Below are 26138 nucleotides of genomic sequence, written 5' to 3'. Positions count from 1 at the left end.
TCGTCTAGAACGTTGCAATTTGATATAAAAATCAATAAATACGATAAAGTGGTTAAATAAAAACCAAACAAATTATTTTTTAAGGTACCTCACCGACAATTAAATTGGGTATGAACATTTTTTTTTCGCTCCAACCCTATGTTGTGGGATGTCGTTGGGTAGGTCTTTTAAAATGAATAGGGGTCTTCAACAACCATTTTATAATACTTAAATATAATATTTTCGGAAATAATCACACAAAAAAAAATGTTCTTAAATTTTGAACCATGGGGCCAAAAGATATGTGAAATACCCACTAATATCCCCCGTTTTAGGTAGTCTATTGTGACGGACTAATAACCCTACACTTAGCATGGCCCGACATACTCTTGGCCGTTATTTTTTTGTTATATTTATCCCGGTACAGAAACATTACGCGTTTTTATTCAATTGAATAAAACTTATCTGATTTGTTCCCAAAAACCTCGAAAATCACGTCGAAAGCGGGGGAATTAGAAAGTTTGCCAGCACGATCCATCAGAAGTAAATTAGAGTATAATGGTGGTCCATTTCGGTACCGAGGGATTGCTCGATGTTTGCATAATCAGCCTTAATTTATCTTGTAATACAGTAAAAGATAAGTCGCCTAATCAGATACCCTTTGTGTAAAACAGAACTTTTTATGCGAATTGTTATAAGGTTTGAGTTGCAATTTTATTATTTTTGTAGAATTCATCTTTTCAAGCATTAAGATATTTTACTACTAGAAAATAGTGCGAAATATGTCCATCGCCAGACATTGTATGCACACTTGAATACTTAGGGCCTGTTCCACGGTGCCCAAGCAAAGTACTGGATAGCTAATTAACAATAAATTAACTGCCAGATAAAACTACCTTTATCTACTAAGTTTTAAAGGTATTTATCTACCAGTTAAGCTTATTTGAAGATAGTGAAACGTCAACGATAACCTTATTCGTCAGATAGGTGGAAAATAGCTTATTCAGGACTTTACTTGGATATTGTGATACAAGTCCTTAGAATCGCTATTAGTCCATTGAATGAGTCCCTCCAAGGGGGGTCTAGAGTGCGTGACTTAGTAACGTAAGATGTTTCTTCGGAAACATGTCAAGAGTCCCTAGGTAATAAGCATACTAAAACCCCGGGACACTAGTAGGAGCCCCGGAGTGGGGGGAGGGGGGGAAAGGGTCCATTTTTTTATTTTTCGCTTAAATCTCAAAAACGGTACATGTTAGAGAAAAACTTTCAAGGAAAAGTTGAAAGGCCATAAAATTATCTACAAGTTGTACCTAAATCATTTTTTTCTATTCCCAGCCGTTTTCGAGCTACATCCCATGAAAGGTGAAAAATTGGAAAACTTTTTATTTTACCAACTTAGGGTGCCCCCAGACGACCGTTTTTTTTCCGTTTTTGTTGTGGATTGTAATAAATGACGATGATAATGATGATGATGATGACGAAAAAATCCGAACAACGGATAATGTTGGGACATTGATGTCATATGAGAGGCACTAGAGGAAAAAAAAAAAAAGTTCAAGTATCGTAACTACCCTAATAAAATTCAATTCGTCCTAAACGCCTCCATGGTGGAATCTGGTTTTTTTATCAATGATAGACCTAATTATGAGCAATCTATCGGTACCGGTCACAAGTTGCACTTTTGAGCTATTTGGAAGAAAAAAAATAAAAAGGTCAAGTTGCGTAACTACCCTAATATAATATTTTGACAATCGATTCCTCCTAAAGGCTTCCATGGAGGAATGTGTTTTTTTTACCAATGATAGACCTAATTAAGAGCAGTCTATCAGTACCGGTCACAAGTTGCACTTTTGAGCTTTTTGGAAGAAAAAAAATAAAAAGTTCAAGTATCGTAACTACCCTAATAAAATTCAATTCCCCGTAAACGCCTCCGTGGTGGAATCTGGTATTTTTATCAATGATAGATCTAATTATGAGCAATCTATCTGTACCGGTCACAAGTTGCACTTTTGAGTTTTTTGGAAGAAAAAAATAAAAAGATCAAGTTCAGTAACTCAAACTACCCTAATATAATATTTTGACAATCGATTCCTCCTAAAGGCTTCCATGGAGGAATGTTTTTATTTTACCAATTATAGACCTAATTAAGAGCAATCTATCAGTACCGGTCACAAGTTGCACATTTGAGTTTTTTGGAAGAAAGAAATATTTTTTGATCGATTGATGTGATAAACATGGGTATGTAGTATGGGGAAATTGTTTGAGCCAAAATCATTTTTTACTGCGTGTAACTCAGAAACGGCTGGGAATAGAAAAAAATGATTTAGGTACAACTTGTAGATAATTTTATGGCCTTTCAACTTTTCCTTGAAAGTTTTTCTCTAACATGTACCGTTTTTGAGATTTAAACGAAAAATTAAAAAATGGACCCTTTCCCCCCCTCCCCCCACTCCGGGGCTCCTCCTAGTGTCCCGGGGTTTTAGTATGTTTATTACCTAGGGACTCTTGACATGTTTCCGAAGAAACATCTTACGTTACTAACTCACGCACTCTAGAACTTTTTATTCAATGGACTATATTTTTAAGTTTTTTTTCTAATCACCCATCCAAGTCAAGTAATTTTGCGTAGATATATTAACAACCCTATAATGGAACAGGCACCAGTAATGGGATAGTATAGACAAATCCTGTAAATCTATTTACCATCAGTTTTTAATCGCTGGCAACATTTTCCCATAAACAAGAACCAAAGAGCTGCTTAAGTTCATTTTTTCTTTGATATTTGTTTGTTTGAAAATTAATGGCGCCGTACATTCCATAACTGGTGCAAAAAACCATCGTTTTAATTGGTTAATAATATTGAAACCAATTGCAGTAGCTTTCATTAAATACATAGAAAACATAAAAGACGAATTGGACATTCAACTTGTAAAGCATAAAGCGGTAGAAATTTTACAGATGTCGGTGAAATATCATAAATATACCAAATTTTCTCTTATTTGTCCCATGTTTGGTACCGTTAACATATAAATAAATAAATAAATAAATATTATACGACATTATACAATAATAAATAATAAATATTATACGATCTGTAAAAGAGTGATTTAATAATATAGTCCTCATACAAACGCTAGACATCGGTAAATTGTCGGAGCGAAATTGAAAAGCCTTGTCCATTTTTGGGGCCGGTGAAGAAGAAAAATAGAATGATCAAGGGCCGAAAATACATAACAACAATACTTGTAAGAGCAGAACATTTCAGAGGGATATTTAAAATGTTGAAGCGGTATTATTAGAATGCTCTACAACTTTTTAAAGAACTATCTAAAAGGCTGGTCGACTTCACAGGTGACCGAAGAGCTGGCAGCTTTCTCGCACAACGTATTAGCATCGCTATACAGCGGGGAAATGCTGCCAGCATCCTCGGCACCATGCCAAAGGGGCCAAATTTTTTAGACATATTTTAATTTTATTTAGTATTAGTTTTAATTTAGTTTTATTTAATAGATAAGTTAGTTTATTTTTTTTGTAGAATAAAGAGTTTACTAATGTTATTAGAATGTTTTATGATGTCTGTATTGTATAAAGAGATTGGAACAACAACAACTTATAATCTTACGACAAGTCTTTTGCCTGTATTAATATATTGGTTTGATTAATTGGCTGCTGTTTTTTGTAAATAATGTCAAATGATCTTGATTTTCCTGAGGATCAAATGTCTATATAGGACTCGTGGCATTTAAGCAACACAAAGATCAGAAATGAGAGTTAAAGTCTGACGCTCGCACTCGACGATTGAAACGCCTCTAACAAAATTTTAAGGTAATGTGACGTCACATCATGTAAGTCTGTCCTAAATGTATGGAAGATCAAGGAAATTGCCATTTTGACCCTGAAATATTGCGTTTATGTGTATAGTTGTCATAAATTTATTTTTTAATAAAATGTAAGGAATTGCATGGTACCATTTTCTTTTCTATTTTTGAAAGACAAAATTTTTTTTTTTTTGTGATTTCGGAGCCTTGATTTTTTTTATAATCTCAATATAATTTTTTTAATTCCACTTTTTTATAATGGATGGCTCATTTTCTATCCATTTAACTAAATTTTGTTATAATATTCAACATGTGTCAAGTACCCAATTATGGGATCCCAGGTGAATAATTAGTTAGAGTTGGACCAAGATAGGTTGGAAGCGATTTTGATAGGCCAGACGGTGCAAGTGTTAAGTAAACGTTATAATTTCATAGAAGTTTGACGTTTAAAATAACCCGTGCACCGTCTGGGCTATCAAAATTGCTGCCAAGTTATCTTGGTTTGACTCCATGATTTATTTTTTCTACATCATATCCACTTTATCAAAGAAAGGGTCATATAGTGCCTGTTTGTTTTAAAAGACCTAGGTATGCAACGACTACCCACAGCATACGGTTAAAAAAAATTCCCCACTTTACTTTAGGTACTTTTTTTAGATTTTATTTTTATCACTTTATCGGCGTGGTTAATTTACACTTATGCCAAATTGCAGCTTTGGATCATTAAGAGTCAGTGAAATAAGCCGCGGACGAACAGACGGACAGACAGGCAGTGGCGAAACTATAAGGGTTCCTAGTTAACAATGGAACCCTAAAATAAAATTGGAGGTCGATACCCAGATACGCACCTTAAAAGCGTTTTTTTTTATGTAAATACCATTTTTGCCTACAAATATTAAACTTTTTCCTACCAATACCAAAACGAAGTAGAAATGTTTTAATATATACTAACCACACACACCTTTAAAGACCTTACAGAATATAATCGTCTAGACCTTATTGATATTCACGTGGGCCGCTGAGAACCCATTCGATCGGTAGTAAACATCCAATAAGATCATTCCTGAACGAATGGTATCGGCTTAGCATTGAACGGAACTTTTATCTTACGAATAATGCGAAGGCTGACATTCACACCGGAGACGCATGAAATCTCAAAAATATTTGGGATTCAAAATCTTGTATTCTTAAATTTCGTGGCATTTTATCCTTTCTTTTACGCTAATTCTCTCGTTTGTGTTTACGAATAAAAATATTTCTATTCAATTACATTCTAAAGATGTATTAAATTGAATGAGACACGAAAACTTTTCGCACATTGGTGTAAAAAATCTGGTGTAAAAAATACCAAATCAGTCCTAAAAACCGACTTCTATTCGTTCGACCAATGATATAATTTCAAAGGTAATTTTTGCTTCTCATCGATCGAATTACCGATACACATGGTTATTTGTTTACATTTTTCCATAATCCTAGTGACATGGAGGAAGCGCAATTTTGAAAAAGATAATATTACGTTCGGGGTTACTATTTAAATGACAAATTGACAAATGCTGGAATACTAAACTTGTGGAATAAAATTGTGGTTAAAGAATTTTATTGATCTCAAAAGAAATATACATTTCACATAATGAGATACATACATGCACTAATGAATTCTATGCTAATTTGTTAGTTTGCGCCCGTGAGCGACAATTTGGTTGTATTTACAAATTTACAAAATTAATTTTATTACTCTAAGTATATTTAAGTCTTAAGTTAGGTAACAATAACATAATAATAACAATTGTGTTAAGTGGCAGTATAGTGGGTAGAAGTAAGTTTAAATACGCACCGCCGCGCCGCACAACTGCACTAAGTAGTGGTCAGCGGTAACTGGCCAGGGCCGCATTTAGGTTTGGATTATAGGGATGTTATTTACAATATAAGTTTGTAGATTCGTTTTAAAAATGCTCATTGTGTTAGATTCTTTTACATGTTTTGGTATCTTATTATAAATTGGCTCTAATAATATAATTATTCAGGTACATCCACTTCTTAATTTAATTACTAAACGGTGTGATGGTCGGCTTTGGATCGTTTTCCTAACACCAACAAACGTATCTGGATTTATAGCGCAAATAACGCGGGAAAATGGATAGATTTGTGAAAACGCCTCACGGGATCGCCTTACACCTGCCTTTGTATCGGAATTCGTCAATATAAGTTATAAACTATTTCATGTAATAATTTGGATTTATGACCATATCGCCTCTCACGACAGTCGTAATTAGCCCAAAAACGACTTAAACCTATTTTTCCGTAGTACAGCAAAACACGGTGAAGAAATCATAAAAGTGAATTAACCGTGAAAAAATGGTTAAAGTCGGTAACAGGGACCAGTTTAAAATGATGCACATTGCGTGGGATATCGTATTAACAATGACAAATGCCATAAATTCACTCGGAAACTAGTTGTATTTTATACAATCATCATATAATAGAGAGCTTTTCAGTCGAGTACCGTGTTTAGGCAACGAAGCTTGCTGAGTTGCCTAAGTGAGGTACGGTTGCCTAAGTGAGATTGAAATGATTTATTATTTCACTATTGTATAAAATAGGTTATGTACGAGTCATCTACGGTGTAGTTTTATGGGGAAATAGTACAGAGAGAGACCAGGTATTCCTTGTGCAAAAACGCTGCATTAGAGCAATTTGGGATGGAGCAATTGGACTCATGTCGTCCAATTTATATTGATAATGGTATTCTCACCTTCCCTTGTCTGTACATTTTGGAGGCTTCACTATTCGTGCACAAGTATAAAACCCAGTTTATGGAAATACAACAGCTACGACCCCGTCAAGTCCGGGAGCAATATAAGCACAAACTATATAAGCCCGCGGTCAAGCTAGCACTTTCCTCTAAAAATGCGTACTGTATGTGTATTGCCATTTATAATAAGTTACCGGACATATTTAAGAATTTAATTAAACAATGGCTAATACAAAAATGTTATTATAGTATAAAAGACTTTCTAAATGATACTTAATGTTTAATAATTTCAAAATGTATGACATGTTAATTTAATTTTAATATAATTTAATTTATTTATGTTAGTTGTAGAATTAAGTTAAATTATGTCAAATCGATGTTATATAATGTGATTGTGTGTGTGTGTCGAAATGTATGTACGCCTGAAAAGGTAGAGTTTGGTGAAACTACTAGAGTAGCAATTTTAGCTAATATATGTAACCCATTCTCCACATGCATTAATAAATTATTTCATTATTTCATCTAAAATATATTTTTTTAACTATGACACCTAAAGAAGTATTGAAAATTGGTAAGTATCTAAGTAGACAAAAATATGGTAAACAAAACACATAAACGCGCGAGCCCCCGCCCGCCTGTCTCCCGTTCTATGGGAGCGCGGCGGCACGTGGTTGGTAATTTTTTAGAGTTGTGTATCGAAATAAATTTTATAGTTGAGTTGGGAGCCCATGTATGGGCTACATGAAAAGTACCCAAATCTTAATTCAACCATTACAGTCGACGAGTAGAAAACATATATTTTCACCACACCAACCGGTAAAGGCTCTTGATTGTTCAAAAACGAATGAGAAAGTTGCATTTTATCCACATGTGGGGCAAAGTAATCAGATGCAAATTTTGAGTTTTTTCCTTATGTTAGCTAGAAGAATTCACTTTTAAATGATGATTTTGAATGATTTGATTTCATTTAATTTTTTTGGTATTTCATAGTTAGTAGTTTCCTCATATTGGTGTGGTGAAAATTTTTGTGTTTCACTAGGAGGCAAAGTTTGTTTAACCCTCGTGCATTGAAACCGCTACGCTCGTGGTTCAATTTTGGAATCTTTGGCTCGCTCGGGTATCAATATTAGCACGAGCGGTTAAACAACAACTTTGCCCCCTTGTAAAACAAATAACAATTATCAGAACAATTCAGCTTTAATGCAGTTTGTACATTTGCCTAGTTCTTATTATGGCCATGAGGCTGATTTTAGCAAATCCCGGGGCGTTTGTTAAATTTAGTCGCAAATTGTTTAGATCGGCGTCACAGCGGGTGCACGTAAATATAGGCACGTGACTTTAAGTTGAAGCTGGTGAAGTAATCAGCTCATGGTAGGATTTATAATAACAAAATTTGGGTAACATTTTGAGGAACCATCAACATTGAATTTTGCTGCGGCCCACTTGAATATTTTAAGTAAAATTTCACTATGATATTGTTATTATACGACCTTATTTTATCGCGTTATTATATCGCGACTCACAGTGCGTTTTGCGATCGTATGACGATCCAATATGAATACATCTGTGCGCTACCATTACGACATAGCAGATAACATTATTTTTTCACTACGAAACGGATTTTTTTCGTATTACCAGCTGCTAGCACGGTCGTATTTTTATCACTTGTCACTATGCCTGTCTCGTTCTAACAAGTATGTAAGTTTGAAAGTGACAAGTGATAAAAATGCCGTGCTACAGCCGCAGCTTGCCGCGAAATCAGTTGCTGGCGCATATAAAAGTATGCCTTCACACGTAATATATTCGTTTAATAAGTCGGTTTTTTTCTTTTTTTTATGTTATTTTTTAATCAATGTAATGACAATTACCAATCGTTAAATGTGACATAAACCATGTCAGGAACACAGTGAGTTACAGTGAGTCAGGAATCAAGTTGTTCGATAGGCGGTAATAAATGAGTTGATACATATCTAGACTAGCGTGTCCAGCCAAGTTCAAAGAAAAAGGAGCTGGCGACGCAACCGTGTGTAATATTACACGAACCATTTCGAGCTACTTTTGACCCCTTCACAACTTGGAACCTATTTAACCTAACATGAAATTTGGACACTTATTCGCTTTGTGACACAATCACACGACTAAACGGTACTAACCACCCAGATTTTCATGTTACTTGCAAACCTTTTTATTGCTCCAAGGGTCCAACACCAACTTACCTTTAAATATCGCAACTTAACTGAATGTTTCGTGCATTAAATTTATATCCCGAAGCAAGGCTTCAGGAAAAAACGGTAAAAACAAGGCAAATCGCCGGCAGCCGGTGCCAAGCAAATCTCTTTCAGGGAAATTGGACCCTATTGCCGGAATACTGAGGGTAGATTGGCGTACTTGGAGTAGAAGTTTTTATAACGCGCTGACATGCTGTCAGAAATGTATAAAATGGAGAAGTTATTGTTTGTTGGTGAATTATTGGGCTTTTTTCGACGGCTTGACGTGAAGGGCGCTCGTATTTTTGCTGTATTTTCTGCGTTGCATGTTATCGACGCTTGAAATATGGATAGTCCATATTTTCCTTTTTTCCCAATTCTTTATTACCTATTTATGATCTACTTCTATCCGCGACTTTGCCTGTATAGAGTGATAATTTGTAAGAAAAACTATCCTAGGTCCTCCATAGGATACTCTTGGAACTTAACTGTCTCCATGCCAAATGTCATTGCAGCAGTTTAATCGTAAAAGGTAATAGATAGACAGACCGACTGACAGATAGAGTTTTTTATAATATTAATCGGAATAGGTAAGTCTATGTACACAAAATTTTGTAACTTGACCAGCTATGATCGTCTTTGATACCAATAATTATTACACTACTAGGGGCCCGCCCCGGGTTCGCACGGATTTACAAATTATACACTTAAACCTTCCTCAAGTCCAGTAGTTTTTGAGTTTAGACATACAGGCAGACAAACACGACGGGGACTGTTTTATAAGTTTTAGTGATATTAAAAATTTTGAAAAAGAAATGTGTACTCCATATATTATTATTTTTAAATTGCTGTCTCATGTTGTTTAAGTTGAATCTCGAATGAAAGCTGAACGAATTGTGAAAATAAGACACTCCATCTTCCGCACTGACCGAGTTCAGAAACAATAGCATCTTCTTGCATTCATTTACTTCGTTTGATCCAATGGCAATATTGAAACAGAACATCGTTCAAATATGAGCACAATGACCAATGACATACATAAACTGTTGATGGATAATTAAAAGTCACTTTTTATCGATGAAAACTGTGTATTTTCACTAAAAAACGGATATTAATTACAGAGCGTTGTTAACCGTGGAGTTGTTGAGAAAGAAGAGAGTGAGTGAGTCGACGAATGGATACAGGAATAAAATCATTCGGTCATATACATGGTTGCGTTCAGAAACATAAACTTCTAAACATCTAAAATATTTAGTGGAATTTAAAGAAAAGTAGCGATAAGTCCTGGCAATTTCTATACAAAGTTGTGTTCCTCATGTTGCTGTAAAATGGTGCCACGCGTCAATTCGCATGACCTATCTCAAATTCTTGTATAAACTTTGTACATTGTTTGTACTTTGTTGTCGCTTTGACATCAACTTAATACCCAAGTATGTACATAGTTATTTATATTTCAAACGAACAGTAAAATAGTTTTTATTAGATTTTTTTTTTCAAACAAAAAAGTTTCAAGACAAATCGGAAAACATTCTCATGAGAAATCCGCAAAGTCAGCCGCAACTAGAAAAAGTTACGTATTTCGTAAACAAATGCGTTGTTCGATAAGTATGGAAATTTAACATCCGGGGCGATATCCAGTCCGTGGGGATTGGGAACGTACGAAACATGGAATAAGGTCTTATATTAATTACACATCGAAATTAACGCTGCGTTTAAGAGGCTGTCAATACCCAATGTCCTTGAAATTGATGTTACTTAAACAGTTTTTTAAGAAAGACTATTTGTTTTAGTCAAGTAAGAAAAGCGCGCACACTGTCTATTTGTATCGGAGTAGATAAGATAGCACTGTCGCATGTTACTGGGCCTGGGCAAGGGAATAATAAGAAAAATATTTAAATAAAAAAAAGTGGATTATTAGTGTAATATTTTACTCAACCACGGTTTAGATATAAATGTTTTGAAATTGTGATTTTAATTGCAGACCCATAAGTCAAAACAATAAAGACATAAAACCGTTTAATTGTGATTTTAAGACCAATCTTTGCAATTATTTTCTATCGAGCCGATTTCGTTCAATCGTGTATCGAGTACAACCACGGTCTTTGAAATATAATTAATATGAACATATATTTTTCTTACTTGACTAAAACAAATAGTCTTTCTTAAAAAACTGTTTAAGTAACATCAATTTCAAGGACATTGGGTGTTGACATTCAATTAAGTATTTAGGTAAAAGTATCGTTGTGTATGCATGCAATGGGAAGTTAAATATCAGAATGGAAATTGTACAACAGATCCATTTAGAAACAAATTTTAATTGCTTATCGTAAAAAAAAAGAAACGTACTTGGAAAGTAATATGCCAATATAAAGTAATAAGCTATTACTTTCTGCATACTTCATAAAACAAGTAAGACCCACTTTCAGAGCATGAGAAATAATGACCGCCGCGCGAAGCCTACGACGCGACGGCAGATATGACCATAGCGAGGTATTACCTTTTATGTCAATTATATCAGAATATTTGCTTCTGACGGAGCTACTAAATTTCGCTTTTAACTGGAGCATGTTTTACGGATACCTGAATTATGTATGAAAGTAAATTTTGCCAAATTGCGACTTGAATTGCCTTTCGGATTGACGACCAGTCTGGCCTAGTGGGTAGTGACCCTGCCTATGAAGCCATGATTCCGGGTTTCCTGGTAAGGGCATTAATTTGTGTGGTGAACACAGATATTTGTTCCTGAGTCATGTGTATTTTCTATGTATTTAAGTATTTATATATTATGTATATCGTTGTCTATCATTCTTACTCTTGGCATTTTTATCATTCAACTATTAAACATATTTCTTAGACATCCGTCCAATCTACATTTGAATGAAGCCATTATACAATCTGTCTACCTTTGAACTCACCCTTTTCAAAGTGCCTCAAATATTCAATAGGCGCAATTCTTTTATTGCACAGGATGAGACTATTCTCTGCGTTTTCTTTTATCCCTCGAGAACTATTTGGAGGACTGTTCGTTCGGTTTGTTTTCCCTAGCTTGATTGACCGACGATCAAAGGGTTTTTAGGATTCAGAGCGCTTAGATGAGAAAGCTTTTTTTAAATGTTCGCTTTGACGGTCCGATTGAAAATCCTTAAGTCTTACGAGTAGTTGTCAATGGTAACAACTTAAGTTGGTTTCAACTTTCAAATAACAGCTATTTATTATGCTGACAGCTATTTATGTATTTATATTCGTTCTCTCACTTAGTTTTACAAACCACTAATGGGTCTATACCGGCAAGGTTTATCCGTAAATAATTGGCCGTTGTTGACGATTTATTTGACGTTCATAAGCGCATTGCATATGCCTAATTGAAAAATAAACTATCTTTAATACTTTTTACACACTTTTGTTTAGCTTTACCGTGTTCACCTATATTTAATTTTGTTTGTTTTAAAACTTTTAATTTAACTTAAATATGAACCACTTCCTAAACAATTTTTTTAACACGCATCTGCGAGCGATGCTCTAAATTTTATATTAAAGGAAAAAATGGAAATTTTTTTTTGAACCAATTGGACTAATTACGGTGACAATAAAATATTACATCGAGCTGGGGCTTGTTTCTCAAAAGCTTGTAATTTGTAATACAAACGAATGTCACATTTTGACAGCTTTTGTTAGAAACAGGCCCCTTATCTGATGATGTAGTCGGAAGGTAGCAAGCGGAACTCCTTGATGGAAAAACACAAACAAATCGAGAGGTTGTACTCGATATGTACTCGATAGACACGCAACTGACAAAGAGTACAATAAAAGTGATTCCACAGTAACAATAACTTGTTTTGTTGCAGAGAGAGCTAAATGCCGTAGACTTCCAAGTGTCGGCGGATCTCAAGTTCGTGCTGCTAGTATCTGACGTGAGGCCGGGCTGGCGGCATGCCAGGCTCGCCAGATACCACGTCTATGACGTCATTAACAGGTAACGTCTCAAGCAAGACACTGTTGTAGAGAGAGCTAAACGCTACAAAACACCATCAATATCCAATCGTCTAGTTTGCTCAAGTGTACAAGCCCTTCATTTGTTTTATTGACAGGAATAAGATTCCTATATCGCCTGTCGAAGATGACCGAACAGCGCCGCTCCTGCAGTACGCGGAATGGTCCCCTACTGGATCTAGCCTGGTCTTCGTGCATGACAACGACATCTACTACAAGCCCAGAGTGCTCAAAACACTGGTGTGCCGGATTACCAATAATGGTCAGTAGAGTTTTATATTAAGATCCACATACAGGGGCTGATTTTAGAATTTTGAGCGCTCGATTTTGTCACTCGAAAATCTGTGGGAGACGGGGAAATGCTATTTTTGAAATACGACAGATTCTGATTAAGAAGTTGGGTATCTGGTGGTATTGATTCAATTTTATTAGTAGAATTTTAATGCCTATTAGTGGAGATACTAATAAAGGGAAAACACGAAATCGAGCGATCGAAATTCAAAAATAGGCCCGCTAGTCCGGCTTGCGTGTTTAGTGCCTTTTTTTAATACTATGACGGTGGCAAACAAGCATACGGCTCGCCTGATGGTAAGCAATCTCCGTAGCCTATGTACGCCAGCAACTCCAGGGGACTCCAACATGCGCGTTGCCGACCCTAAACCCCTCCCCCACCCCTCGTTGAGCCTTGAATTCGCTAGTAAGGAAATACTTAATAATATACACTTAGGTACCAGTTTTACCGCTAAGCATTGTAACACAAGCAAGTGTCTTTGCAATAAAATGATTTAAGAAGATTCCAAGGGTTTGTCAAGCTACAAGCTGTCGAGAAACAGGCACAGAACATCCCGTCAACCCTGTACCCAACGTAAGTACCGCAGTACCTATTCAGTGGTATCGTATTTTATACAATCGTTATATAATAGAGAGCTTTTCAGTCGAGTACCGTGTTTAGGCAACGAGGCTTGCTGAGTTTCACAAGTAAGATGCAAGATTGAAAAACTTGATTATATCACTATTGTATACAATACTTTTTCTTCGAGTTACCTAAAATTATTACTTTTTTAACTACATATAAAACCTAAATAATCAATGAAAATTGGTAATTATCTCAGTAGACAAAAATGTAGCGCAAAAGATGCCACCGTTTAGTCTTTTCTATGGGAGCGCGGTGGCACGTGATTGGCCATTTTTTTATAGTTGACTACAGCGTATCGAAATAAATATTAGAGTTAAGTTGGAAGCCGATATACGACAATTACGCAATTATAGTTTGGTACACGAAATTTTAATTCAACCATTACAATTGACGAGTAAAAAATAATATTTACACCTTATTTTCAGTGTCTTAGAGGCGTGTAAATATATTTTTGGGACGTTAGATTCTAAAGATGTTTGTGAACTCGAGCACGCGTACCTAATGCAGTGTGTAGTGTACTCAGTGTACACTAATGCACTTTGCGCATCTCTGGCACTGAGCGGTGCTCTGACTGACGCGGTATTTGTCATGTCCACAGAAAGCTTTTAGCGAGACACTTAGTAGCTGACCTTAAGAGGAAACCGGACGGCCGCTTCTCCTTACAAACGTACTCCCCATTTTCCTCTCAGTATATTGACATTATGGAAAATATTTTTACATAATTTGATGTATATCATTTTTAGATTTTTTGATTATTGTAGAAATTAGGAGCGAAAAACAGATTTCATACAGATTTTAAAATGCTCCTAACTTTTATAATAATTTAAAAAACCGGCCAAGTGCGAGTCGGACTCGCACACTGAGGGTTCCGTACAAAAAATTATGTTTTCGCAATTTTCCCTTTATCTGTGCTATAAGACATTGCTTCGTACCAAATTTCAAGATACTGAGTTCACGGTAAGTACCCTACTAGGTTTTGATTCTCTTGCGAGTGTCGAAAATTGCGGAAATTCGCGGCATAAACAGCTGTATCTTTTTATTGCGTTGGCTTAGAAGTTTGATTTTTTCACAGCTCCAAGGGACAGCAGACATGAGTATTGCAGCTTGATACTTCCACGCGTTCCTGAAAAAAAGAGTCTTGACAAACAGACAGACAGATGGACGGATAACAAAGTGATTCCATAAGGGTTCCGTTTTTTTCCTTTCGAGGTACGGAACCCTAAAAATCGACGTAGGGGCATTAGCTGTGGTTCATATACAACTATTTGTGTCAATATATTTTCATTAATGTTAATATCTTATCTTATGTGTATATTTTATCAATTTCTGTATCTGTTTTTTATGTAGTGTGCAATAAAGAATTTTATTATTATTATTATATCTCCTTGGATTTCACGGGCCTATAAATCCCGGTCTTTTGATAGGCTTGCGTGGGGATATAGATCCAACACGTAGAGGCCTCTTGGAGAGCTTTAATGTCATGTAGAACGCCTGCTGGAACCCGTTCACAGGCGCAACAATAGACACCCATGAACCGGTCGCAACAGGCATTGGGACTATTGTAGTAAAGTGAACAGTATAACGGTCTATGGATTGAAGTTTGGGAGGACAATGAGACTGGGTTATTGCAAAGACATCCGGACACCTGCCATAACAATGTTTTCACTAGTTATCGAGGCAGGCGGTGACTCGCCGCCCACTAGATGGGCCCCTGAAAATGCCGTCGTGCCAACTCGCGTCTTATGCAAGTTTTCACTTCCACCCCTGGAGCATTTAGCTCTAACGACTCCTCTCTGGACGGCCAATGAAGGCAAGCCAGAGCTGAGAGTCCTGCGGGTCCTCTTGGGGTCCACTCCGACCGACGAAGACACGCCGGAGACGGAGACCCTGACCGACTCTCGGGAGTACTCGGGTCCGTGGGGTCGTTACTCCCCAACAGCTCGCCACAAGCTGCCCTGCGGTATTATTATTATTATTATTATCTAGGGAGGAAAATGAGGCTACGTTTATATAAAAAGGTGATTTCGCACGGGAGCTCCACTTTCCTCTTAAAGCCGTTTAAAGTGCTTTTACAATTTGTTTTTTTACAAAACTCCGCTTCGCTTAAGTGGTGCTTTAAAATTTAGTGGATTAAAAGCTTTTCGATTTTCTTAAAGATTGTGGATACATTATCCATCACACTCTGTCAAGTGCAAGAGGTCGTTTTACTTTATCCACAGTGATAAACGATATGTATATTAGTTTAAATATGTATACAACCATATAGCTAAGAATATTGATAAGTCTAATGTTTGTATATATATGATTGTGAAATCAGAAATCTGACATTATTTATTTGCAATATAGTATGCGGATGAAATCGGGTTAATTAGAGTACCGCTATCTTTGAGAAAGTAACTTTATTTAAGCTCAGAAAAGCACCCTTAAAATTAAAGGAGTTTAAAAAAACCGATGAAGTGCGAGCTCGTTTACCTCGCACACCGAGGGTTCCGTACAAACTTTCAATTTTCTCATGAAAGATTTTTGACCAGAAGTATACTATTAGTATAATTGTGTACAGCGCCATCTATGGGCGAATTGGATAACTAATTTGTGCGATTTGTATGTATGTTAGTTTTTCAGGGATAATTCTTTATCATGTGAACCGATTTCAATAATTTTTATTTTATTTGAAATATTGGTGCCTTTAGTGTAATTTCATAGGAATTTCAACTATAATAAGCACCCGTAAACGGGATTGAATTGCAAATTAAATTACAACATGTTTTTAATTAACTAAAAAAAAAGTTATCAAGATAGAGGTCTGATTTTATGTTCCTGTAATCTTTATGAAAATGTTATTATTATATAAAAAAATTCATAATTTTTCATTCGTAAACTTCGGAGATAAGGGGGAATGGTATTTTTTTCACATTTTCCTTCATAAGTCAATTTTTTTCACTATGAAAAAAAAATTGTTTTGTAATGTTCAATTAAAGCTCTTTCAAATGATACCCCACTTGACCTAGTAACTAGACTTTGAAATTTTGCCCTCTCTTTATATTGGGAATTTTCCATAATTAATACAAATAAAAAAAAATACACTTCCAATATGTTTGGGTTAGCGTTATTCATTACTATTCCAAATTTCAAATCGATAGCTTGAGTACTTCTCGATATATTTAGCAATGTGACAGACGGACGGACGGACGAACAGAGTCGCACCATAAGGGTTCCTTTTGCACCGTTTTGGAACGGAACCCTAAAAACACCGTGTATACCTCAAATTGGTTACAGTACTACTTGCTAAGTTTAAATCTCTTCTTTTCACGTTTCCCAGCCTTAAGTAAAGCTTGCCGGGTATCCCATTTCTAGGAGAAATCTCGGAGTAAACAACAATACATCAATATCAACGTTATCATCCGGAGTGCTTGACATCAAAGAACACGATAAACCGACATATATCTGCGATAGGCGATATCCATCGGGCTTTCAATATACTTAATAGATGGGATGAATCTGTATTTGAAGTACTGTATATTTACACAAATTATTCAGAATTTCATTCGCAATGTTATATATGTAAAAGTATATTGAGAGCCAGAGTGAATGAGTCCAATGAACTGTGCAATCAATATTTTACGTTCAGTGATTTCAGTGGTAGTGGTGCCTAAAATATTGCACCGCATTAACATTCACATTTCAAGGTTACTCAAATGTAACCCTACTTTAAAGACACAAGCTTTGAACAGAAAGCAGGGTTTTAGTTTTTAAATGATTTACTGGAAGTGGAAAACTGCCTATTCCGAGATTATGCAAAATACCACATCGGGTGCATTCGTGCGTCGTCAAGCCTTAAACAGAAACTATCAGCGGAGACGTGATTACGCGGTGACCCACTTCTGAATTTCTATAAAGCCTGTGGCCCGGGAATTGTATTATGTAAGGGAAACTGGCTTCGTCTGGAGTCTGCGGCGTTTGCGAAACGAATAAAGGTGCCAAATAGGCGATAAGCGGAAACTTTGCGGATTGAAACGGAATAGTAATCTTTTAGAATCTTACTTATACGGTAGGGCTATAAGATTTGAAGTCTAAAGATACATTAGCGCCAACTACGAAATCAACATTTCGTTTGGAATTAAATAAAATGATTTACGTACCTATTAGGTGATAAACGAACACCACTTCACGTAGTGGGTTTTCGAGCACCGGTTGTCGTGTGCCCTTCGTTATAATTGTTATTATTTTAAAGACAAATAAGACTCGACAATAAAAGGCTTATTTAGACGGTGCGAGAACTCGCAAGCGGGTTTCATTACATTGCGGCATTTGATCGGTCGGATGATTGGATGTAACATCAATAATCTGCAATGTAACTAAAGTCGCATGCGAGTTCGCGCGCCGTCTAAATGAGCCTTTTATCGTCGAGTTAATCTTAGATTGTCTTAGTACCACTTATTCGCTTTAAAATAACTATACAATACCACATAATTTGATTTCCCCAGCACTGGTCTTTTACACCCCTCAGTATATCGGGGTTAGAAGTAAGTCAGCAAGAATACGAAGTCTAAGATTCCGAGCAAGAAAGCTTGTTGAAAATAAGATTCTGATTCCAGGTGTTCCTGGAGTGATCTTCAATGGCGTCCCGGATTTTCTGTACGAGACGCAGGTCCTGCGGCTGGAGCGCGCGCTCTGGTTCAGCCCCGACGCGCAGACGCTGCTCTACGTCAGCTACAACTGCTCGCTGGTCCACCAGCATCAGTATCCTTGGTATGGGTTGGAAGAACAGGAGCCTCCGGCCTACCCGGCTATTAGGACGCTGAGGTACCCTAAGGTAGGTTGGTAAGACCAAGTTTCAAAACCCTATTTTACGTCATAACTGTTCACTGGTATACATTCTGTATTAGGTTTCAAGTACATAAAGATTTATATATTAAATATATATACTGGTCTCAGTACGGGGTGGAGCAACAGGTAGACATTAAGACCAAGTTTCCAAAATCGCTTATCTACCAAAGCCCCATACTATCCTAGCGATGTTCGTGATGTCGGGCTAGGGAATGCTTCTGAGTTTGTTTGGCAAGAACCGAGAATTCCCGCTTCCGATACTGTATTTATATAGAGCACTCCGTCTGTCGGGCTGATAATTCACAACCAATTAATTATTCTACTCTTTCTCTCAAAGGTTTCATATAAAATCCCCACGGAAGCAATCAAATTATCAAACCTTAAGTTTAACTGAACGTTAAATTACAGGTGAACACAAACAATCCAGTGGCGACGGTATACGTGGTCAGTTTGAAGACACCCAAGTTCCTCTTCCCGCACGCGATACAGTTCACTCCGCAAATTGACAAAGGTATATCCTTACTTTGATTTAAGGTGCGACCAGACCGCAGCTTAAAAAACGGTCACGATACGGAATCGCAGTGACGCGTACCGTTTTTGACGCATGCTCCCCACACCGCTGCACAAGAAAACACGTGATGTGTACATGTGCATGTTTATGGTTCCGATTCAGGCCACAAGATGGCAGACCCTCCAACGCGCACGGTCCCTATCCTATAGTGGCGCAGTTGGCAAAAAGTCGTTTAGAAACAAGTGGTAGCAGCGAGCGACGATCCGGATTCGATCCTTGGGCGTGAATGCAGATATTTCATTTTTGTTTTTTTTTTGCACTTGATTTTCATATTTTTGATTGACTAAGCAACTAAGCGTATCAGTTTCAACTTGTACAAAAATGTTTTCTAATATTTAGTTGTTGTCCCTGCCCGTGAGTCGCATTTCTGAACTGATTTGTGAGCAGGTTCGATAGTTATTATTTTGTCGATTAAGTTTTTTTTTTATTTTTGTTCATCAATATTGAACTACGTTTAACAATAATAATATATTTCGCTCCAACCTAGAGTCCCACGACGCTCCCGTATTTTTTTTTAATATGTAGCTTGATCCGCTATTTTTGATGCTAACGGCACATTAATAGAGATAGCAAAACATAATGTATTTCGCAGATTTTGAATTGTGGGGTTGATTAACAGACTGGTACGTCCGCTGGACGGCGTGGACGTCGGAACGGCAGCTGGCGGTACTGCTGCTCAACCGCGCGCAGAATGTCTCCATCATCAGCGTGTGCAGCGCCACCAACTACAACTGCCAGGACGTAAGTCTCGGGTGAACACCGCACTTTTAACGGTGTATTTATCGAATTTCGTTAACTTTGACGTATGGCTAAGTATATTTCCGTAAACTGAATGGCATAGTTGATTATAGAATTTTGCGTGCATATAACGTTGTTGTGACACAGACATTGTATTTAACTCAATCAAAAGAATTGAAAATTATGACATATCAATATCATTTCGAACATCGGTAGTCCAAGTTTAATAGCAAACGTATGAACTCGTACTAAAAACTAATCAATATGTAAACAGGCCCTGTACACGCTCGTAAGGGCCTTATCAGGTAAAATTAAACTATTGATCAGATTGAGAAATCGAATTAATTTAAGCTCATGAATGAACCCTTGAAATTAACGAAGTTAACAAAGGTGTATTTAGGAAACTCTCAGTGAATCGGCTATAGAGCATAGCGAGTTATTGCGGTTGCTTAATTACAACAGTGATAAAAGTTCTGAAGATTGTTTTAGATAACGATAAGCCACATTTTACACGGTGTAATACAATCTTGTTAACAAAGTAAACGCACACAAACAAGCCACATTTATTTAATACTATTGTTACACGCGACGGTTGAATTATTTTGCAATTACGAAAACAGCGCGTGGCTGCCGGACGGTGCGTGGCGCCAAATTACATTTAAAGTGGCCTTTCACGTACATGTAGAAATTGGGTCCGAGTAACCCGACCAACTATAATCACATCCTGACGACCTGAGGTTATTAAGGGTAAATAACATATTAACATGGGTCTAATTAGCTGATATACTTGTTTTTAATCTGAAATGAGATGGCAAATCTCCGAATGCGGAATTTTATACCGGAGGGCCCTGTAACATGAACAAATAATTAAAACATACATCGAATGTTACACCTCAAGCAATAAAACTTTTGTTTAACTTTTTTTTTACATGAAATTTTCCTATTTTTCATACAAAGCAACTATGGGAGCTCAACGAGGAGCGGGAGGGGGTTAGGGTCGGCAACGCGCATGTAACTCCTCAGGAGTTGCAAGCGTACATAGGCTACGGATACTGCTTACCATCAGGCGGGCCGTATGTTTGTTTGCCACCGACGTAGTATTAAAAAAATGGTCTTCAATGTACGTTATCATCATTGCAACGACACGAAGTGACGTCGCTTATCACGCTTTAAACATAACAAAATCCGCAATACATTTCGTCTTATGCCCTCAGCACACGGAGCGTAAGCGTAAGCGTCGCGTAAGCGTATCGTAAAAACATTATGAGTACGTGACGCGTAGAGTTCTGGGCACCAAGCGTCGCGTAAAAGTAATCGTTTTATAAGTGAAATCTCATTAGTTGAAATCATGTAGTCGCTGGCGTCAGATGTCTTCGGCGGATGTATCTACGATCATACTTTCTCGTCAGATGAAAAAAAATTGTTTGATTATGACAGAAGTTTTGTTTTTTACGCGTGTATTACGCTACGCCTGTTGTAATAACGACAGAAATCTCATACGCTACGCTACGACGACGCTTCCTGTGCGGACTTGTTTGAAGTTGTACGGGTTCGTAGTGGTCTCGTTCTACGCGCGTATTACGATACGCTTACGCATTTCTTACGCTTACGCGCCGTGTGCTTAAGGCCTTAGAATAAACTATGAAGTGTACTAAAAATCAAAACACAAGTTATTTTTAAAAGTCGCTGATCTAATGTTGGTCAGTTTGAGGAGTACCTACAGTGTACAGTTTAGTTTATTGCTCATGTTACTCACCTCACTGAGGACTCACCCGGTATATTGCAAATTCGAATCCAGCTTGTTGACGAGTATATCGCAGCCTCTGTCTCTAGAATGAACGACTGACCTTAATAGGTGACAACGTTTTCCAATAGCCGCACAATAACTCACGCCTGTATCTTCACCCTCAATTACACTTCAAGAATCACTAACCATTTTTTTGCAAGAGCTCTAACGAAAAACCCTCAGACAATGAAGAATAATGATGAGCCAGCGTTTCTTGCTGATTACGCTCGCGGCTGACGACTGAATTATAATTTCCACATCAGCCATCTAGCAAGATTAATGATGGCAGTTTTGTCACAGGACGCCACGTTTTTGTGGCTGGATGTTGCGGAGATTTTATAAGTAGATAAGGAGAGCCATGCCTTTACTTAACCTTTTGAACGCCACGCCTATCGCACGCGGCGCGTAATCGTGAACCTTGTCGGTACGCATGAAGGTTGATATTGGGCTGTGGCCGCGCGCGTCATATGACGTCTTAGGCGGTCAAAAGGTTAAGTGTACCCATAATTGCTGTTTAGCATTATGCAAGTTCTTCTCAGATATATATATTCGAAAGATATCATAATAATGTACTTGTTTTGGTTACCTTTCAAAGGGGGTTTTGATCCTAAAGTGGCCAAGTTTTTAGACTTATTCCAGGACATCATAATATAAATATTTAATTATAATGCAAAGATATTTAATAAATTCTCACAATATACTGGCACAGGCAGACACATTGACACCAGACATAAAATAAGTGAGAGTCAGAATGGCGGGTGTACCTAAATAAAATCAAATGAAAAGCATACCATATTTTTGTACCTAATTTGTACTATTTAGTACCTCGTTTAAAAAAAATTGTACCTCACGGTACGTAAAGTTATGATCAAAAAACAGGTCACCCGCCATCCTGACAGTCAGAATGGGTGAGAGTCAGAATGGCGGGTGTACCTAAATAAAATTAAATGAAAACCATACCATGTTTTTGTACCTAATTTGTACTATTTAGTACCTCCTTTAAAAAAAATTGTACCTCACGGTACTTAAAGTTATCACCAAAAAACAGGTCACCCGCCATCCTGACAGACAGAATGGCGGGTGTACTTTATTACTCTATGTTCCCGTGGTTATTGATAAATTTATATAATATTTTTGTACCTTCATATTCAATTATAATATGAGTCATTTTATTTGTGCTTTCCAAGTTTTACTCATTTTATATTTTGCTTGCTATTACAATGTTGCAGGCGTTATACCCGCCATTCTGACTCTCACTAAAATATTGAACCTTTTGAATAAAAACAATACAAAAATATTGCTTCTCGTGCGTGTGTCGCAAAAACGTTGTTAATGGCCGTGCATAGTTAAAATCACGTGAACTTTTTTTCACTTACCAGCCCGAGCCGGAAAGTTCATCGGGCTTTACTATAGTTGTTTTTAGCGTTTAGGGCTCGTTTGTCAATGATGATAATGACTTGACAATCAAACGTTAATATGATGATACTTTACAGATAATCCGTGACGAGTCCGACGGCTCCCGCTGGTCCGGCCTCGGCGCTGAGCCAGAGCCGGACTGCGGCTGGTGCGGCGGTTCGGCGCTGCTCGGCGGGCGCACGGCGCTCTTCACCAGCGCGCCCGTCGCCGACCGCGGCGGGGCGTGGCGACACGCCGTGCGGGTCGGCCCGGACGGGAAGACTAGCGTCACGCAGGGACCGTTTGAGGTCACGCAGTTGATGGGATGGGACGAGGGCAGGAAGCTACTGTAAGTATCTTGTTAATGAGACATTGCTTTGCTTGACATTATACTTTAACAGACCCATCCTATATGTGGCATTACTTATAAAAAGGGACCTCATAGTCAATGGTGCTTACGCCGCACTGCATCCCGTGGCGTTGTATTAGTATCAGGGCATCGTTTATAATGGTGGAAGCGCTATCCACAATAATGTCCCTTTTCATAGAAAACGTCACATATACCTTTAAAGACACGCTTGATGCTTTTTGCATTTGAAAGCTACTGTAAGCAATAGTAGATTGTTAACCAAGGGTGGAAAGTGACCCATATCAGCCGAGATATTTTAGAAATACATTTCATCTATCGCTCGAGGGTGAGATGGTTACTTTTACCCGAGTTATACACTCTACTTTTCATTTCGACTATGAGGAAAGTCAAACACAAGAAATGTAGGTTATGACTGGAATTGGCGCCTTTTCCATTTTGATCGGAAAAAAAATCTAAAACCATAGACAATCCGATCTTTAATTAGGATCCGCCTGAAACGGCCTTAATGTATGCGCGCCTTAAAAAAAGTGAAACTGAATGAATTAATTAATGTAATGTAATGATAATATTTTAAACATTCATCGTCATTTATATTGATTTATTAACAAATATTTATGTTTGTTTCATACATTTAAATACTTATGAAATACTAGTAGTTTAGTTTTTAATAATGCAATGCAATTAACATTTAATTTCGATAATACGGGTCGAAAAATGAGAAAGCTAATATGAGAGCTTTTAAATGAATAATATGGCATATATGGCTGTTAGCCGTTGCTCGAAGTACAAATAAAAAAAAATTACTTTTCACCCTAAAGTGGGAAATGCAATTTTCTACCCGATTATCAGCCTATGAAAGATGAACTTTCCGAATAGGAGAGATGAAAATATTATTGGCCACCATCAGCTGTTATTACGCAATGGCCCTAATGTGGGTATGCAGCCTATAATCGGAGCAAACAGACTTGAGTGTTCAGTCTAGTCTAACCAGTTCGAAAACTGTGCGCTACTGCGTTTCGTTTTGCTCTTGCCTAATTCTATTTATCCAGCCTACTCTTATTTGTTCCAGTTACTTAATTGGCACCGCACCAGAAAAGGCAGGCGAGCGACATCTGTACCGCGTGCGAATACCCGATGACGCCACTTGGCCGGCGCCTCACTGCCTCACGTGTCCGGACTCAGCCCCTCTACCGCCTGACGAGCCGCCACCACCCACCAGTGAGGAACCCCCGGTATGTACGCCTCACTCGCTCACTTGTCCGGACTTAACCCCTCTACCGCCGAACGACTACCCCTCCACCACCCTTCAATGAGGAGACCACGTGAGTACGCTCAGTGATCGGCAGCAGCACCAGCGATTTCTAGAATATGTGCCGACAACCTTCGACCGAGAAGTAGCGCTGCGAAAATGGAGATGGGTCGGACACACCCTTCGAAAAGGAGCTGCGAACAGCATCAGTATCGCGTTTGAGTGGCGTCTTCAAGGCAGAAAGAGAGTGCCCAAACGCTCCGCACATACCTGGAGGCAGAGTGTAGAGAACGAGCTGCGTGCCGTAGGACTAAGCTGGAACGAGGCCAAGACGGTTGCTCAAGATAGAAAGGCGTGGAAGGATCTTATGGCGGTCCTATGCACCTCCGGGGTGTTTTAGGATGAACAACAACTTACAAACCATAGCTGAAAGATAAAACACGTGTTAGCTTTCTATTTTTATGCAGGTGATTATGTATTCAGCAGCAACGTTTGGCAGCTTATTTACAAATCCAAATATAGTTGAGAATAGTATACTTGTAATAATGTTTTATAATATTTAGTTACAGGAGCCGGAGAACTCGACGTCGCCGCTGCCGGCGTGGCCGACATCAACAGTGCTGCCACACGTGTCCGAGGAGAACGACTCGTTGCCCTCCGAGTGTCTTTACAATCGAGTCATTTTTAGCAGAAACTTCTCTTACTATGTCCAGGTGAGCAAACTTTCTCAAACAGACCTGATCACTGAGTCTTAATTTGTGTCTAAATACTGTTAAAACAATGACTCACAAGACGCCATCCAGTTAAGCCATATATTTGTATTGAACTCTTCGCGTAATCTATTTTAGGAGTGCCTGGGTCCCGGGCCGCCCACCATCTTCCTCTGCGCGTCGAACGGAGAGCGTCGCGCGGTGTTGTGGGACGGGGCTCCGTTGATTGAGATTTTCACTTGCTCATCTTAGGCACTGTGTTTTATGAAAGCGACAGCAATCTTTCCAATAGAGGAGAAACAAGACCTTATCGGATAAGTCCGGTTTTTTTCGTGAGGTTTTCCTTTTGTGATAACTGGCAAAAATAAGTATATTTAGTTTGTTCCTGTATGAGCTTCTGAACTATTTGGTTTGTCATTTTTAGCAGAAACTTCTCTTACTATGTCCAGGTGAGCAAACTTTCTCAAACAGACCTGATCACTGAGTCTAAATTTGTGTCAAAATACTGTTAAAACAATGACTCACAAGAAGCCATCCAGTTAAGCCATGTATTTGTATTGAACTCTTCGTGTAATCTATTTTAGGAGTGCCTGGGTCCCGGGCCGCCCACCATCTTCCTCTGCGCATCGAACGGAGAGCGTCGCGCGGTGTTGTGGGACGGGGCTACGCTGCGGCAGAAGTTTGCCGCGCTGGCCGTGCCACAGGCCAAGGTCTTTAGGGTTGAGGTTGGTACTGTTCTAATATATGATATTAATGATCTCACTTCATTTACAGGACTAATAGCTAAGTGTAGGCTACATTCTTATACAAAGATAAATTCAGGTCTTGGT

General features: G+C 37.9%; 1 protein-coding gene across 1 annotated transcript in view; it reads left to right on the top strand.

Moving 5' to 3' along the window:
- The window catches only part of LOC133533516 (inactive dipeptidyl peptidase 10-like), a 75660-nt gene that overhangs the window by 42791 nt on the left and 6731 nt on the right, over window positions 1-26138 (top strand). The window contains exons 4-12 of the mRNA XM_061872498.1: window positions 12602-12729; window positions 12845-13008; window positions 18258-18475; window positions 18898-19000; window positions 19680-19801; window positions 23078-23328; window positions 24419-24581; window positions 25162-25311; window positions 25893-26033. Of these exons, the coding sequence (XP_061728482.1) occupies window positions 12602-12729; window positions 12845-13008; window positions 18258-18475; window positions 18898-19000; window positions 19680-19801; window positions 23078-23328; window positions 24419-24581; window positions 25162-25311; window positions 25893-26033 (1440 nt within the window). The remainder of the gene's footprint in view (window positions 1-12601; window positions 12730-12844; window positions 13009-18257; window positions 18476-18897; window positions 19001-19679; window positions 19802-23077; window positions 23329-24418; window positions 24582-25161; window positions 25312-25892; window positions 26034-26138) is intronic.

This window comes from Cydia pomonella, unplaced genomic scaffold (genome assembly GCF_033807575.1).
Source record: "Cydia pomonella isolate Wapato2018A unplaced genomic scaffold, ilCydPomo1 PGA_scaffold_173, whole genome shotgun sequence".
NCBI lineage: Eukaryota > Metazoa > Arthropoda > Insecta > Lepidoptera > Tortricidae > Cydia > Cydia pomonella.
Note: the sequence above shows the minus strand (reverse complement) of the source record. Positions and strands in the feature narration are given on the sequence as shown.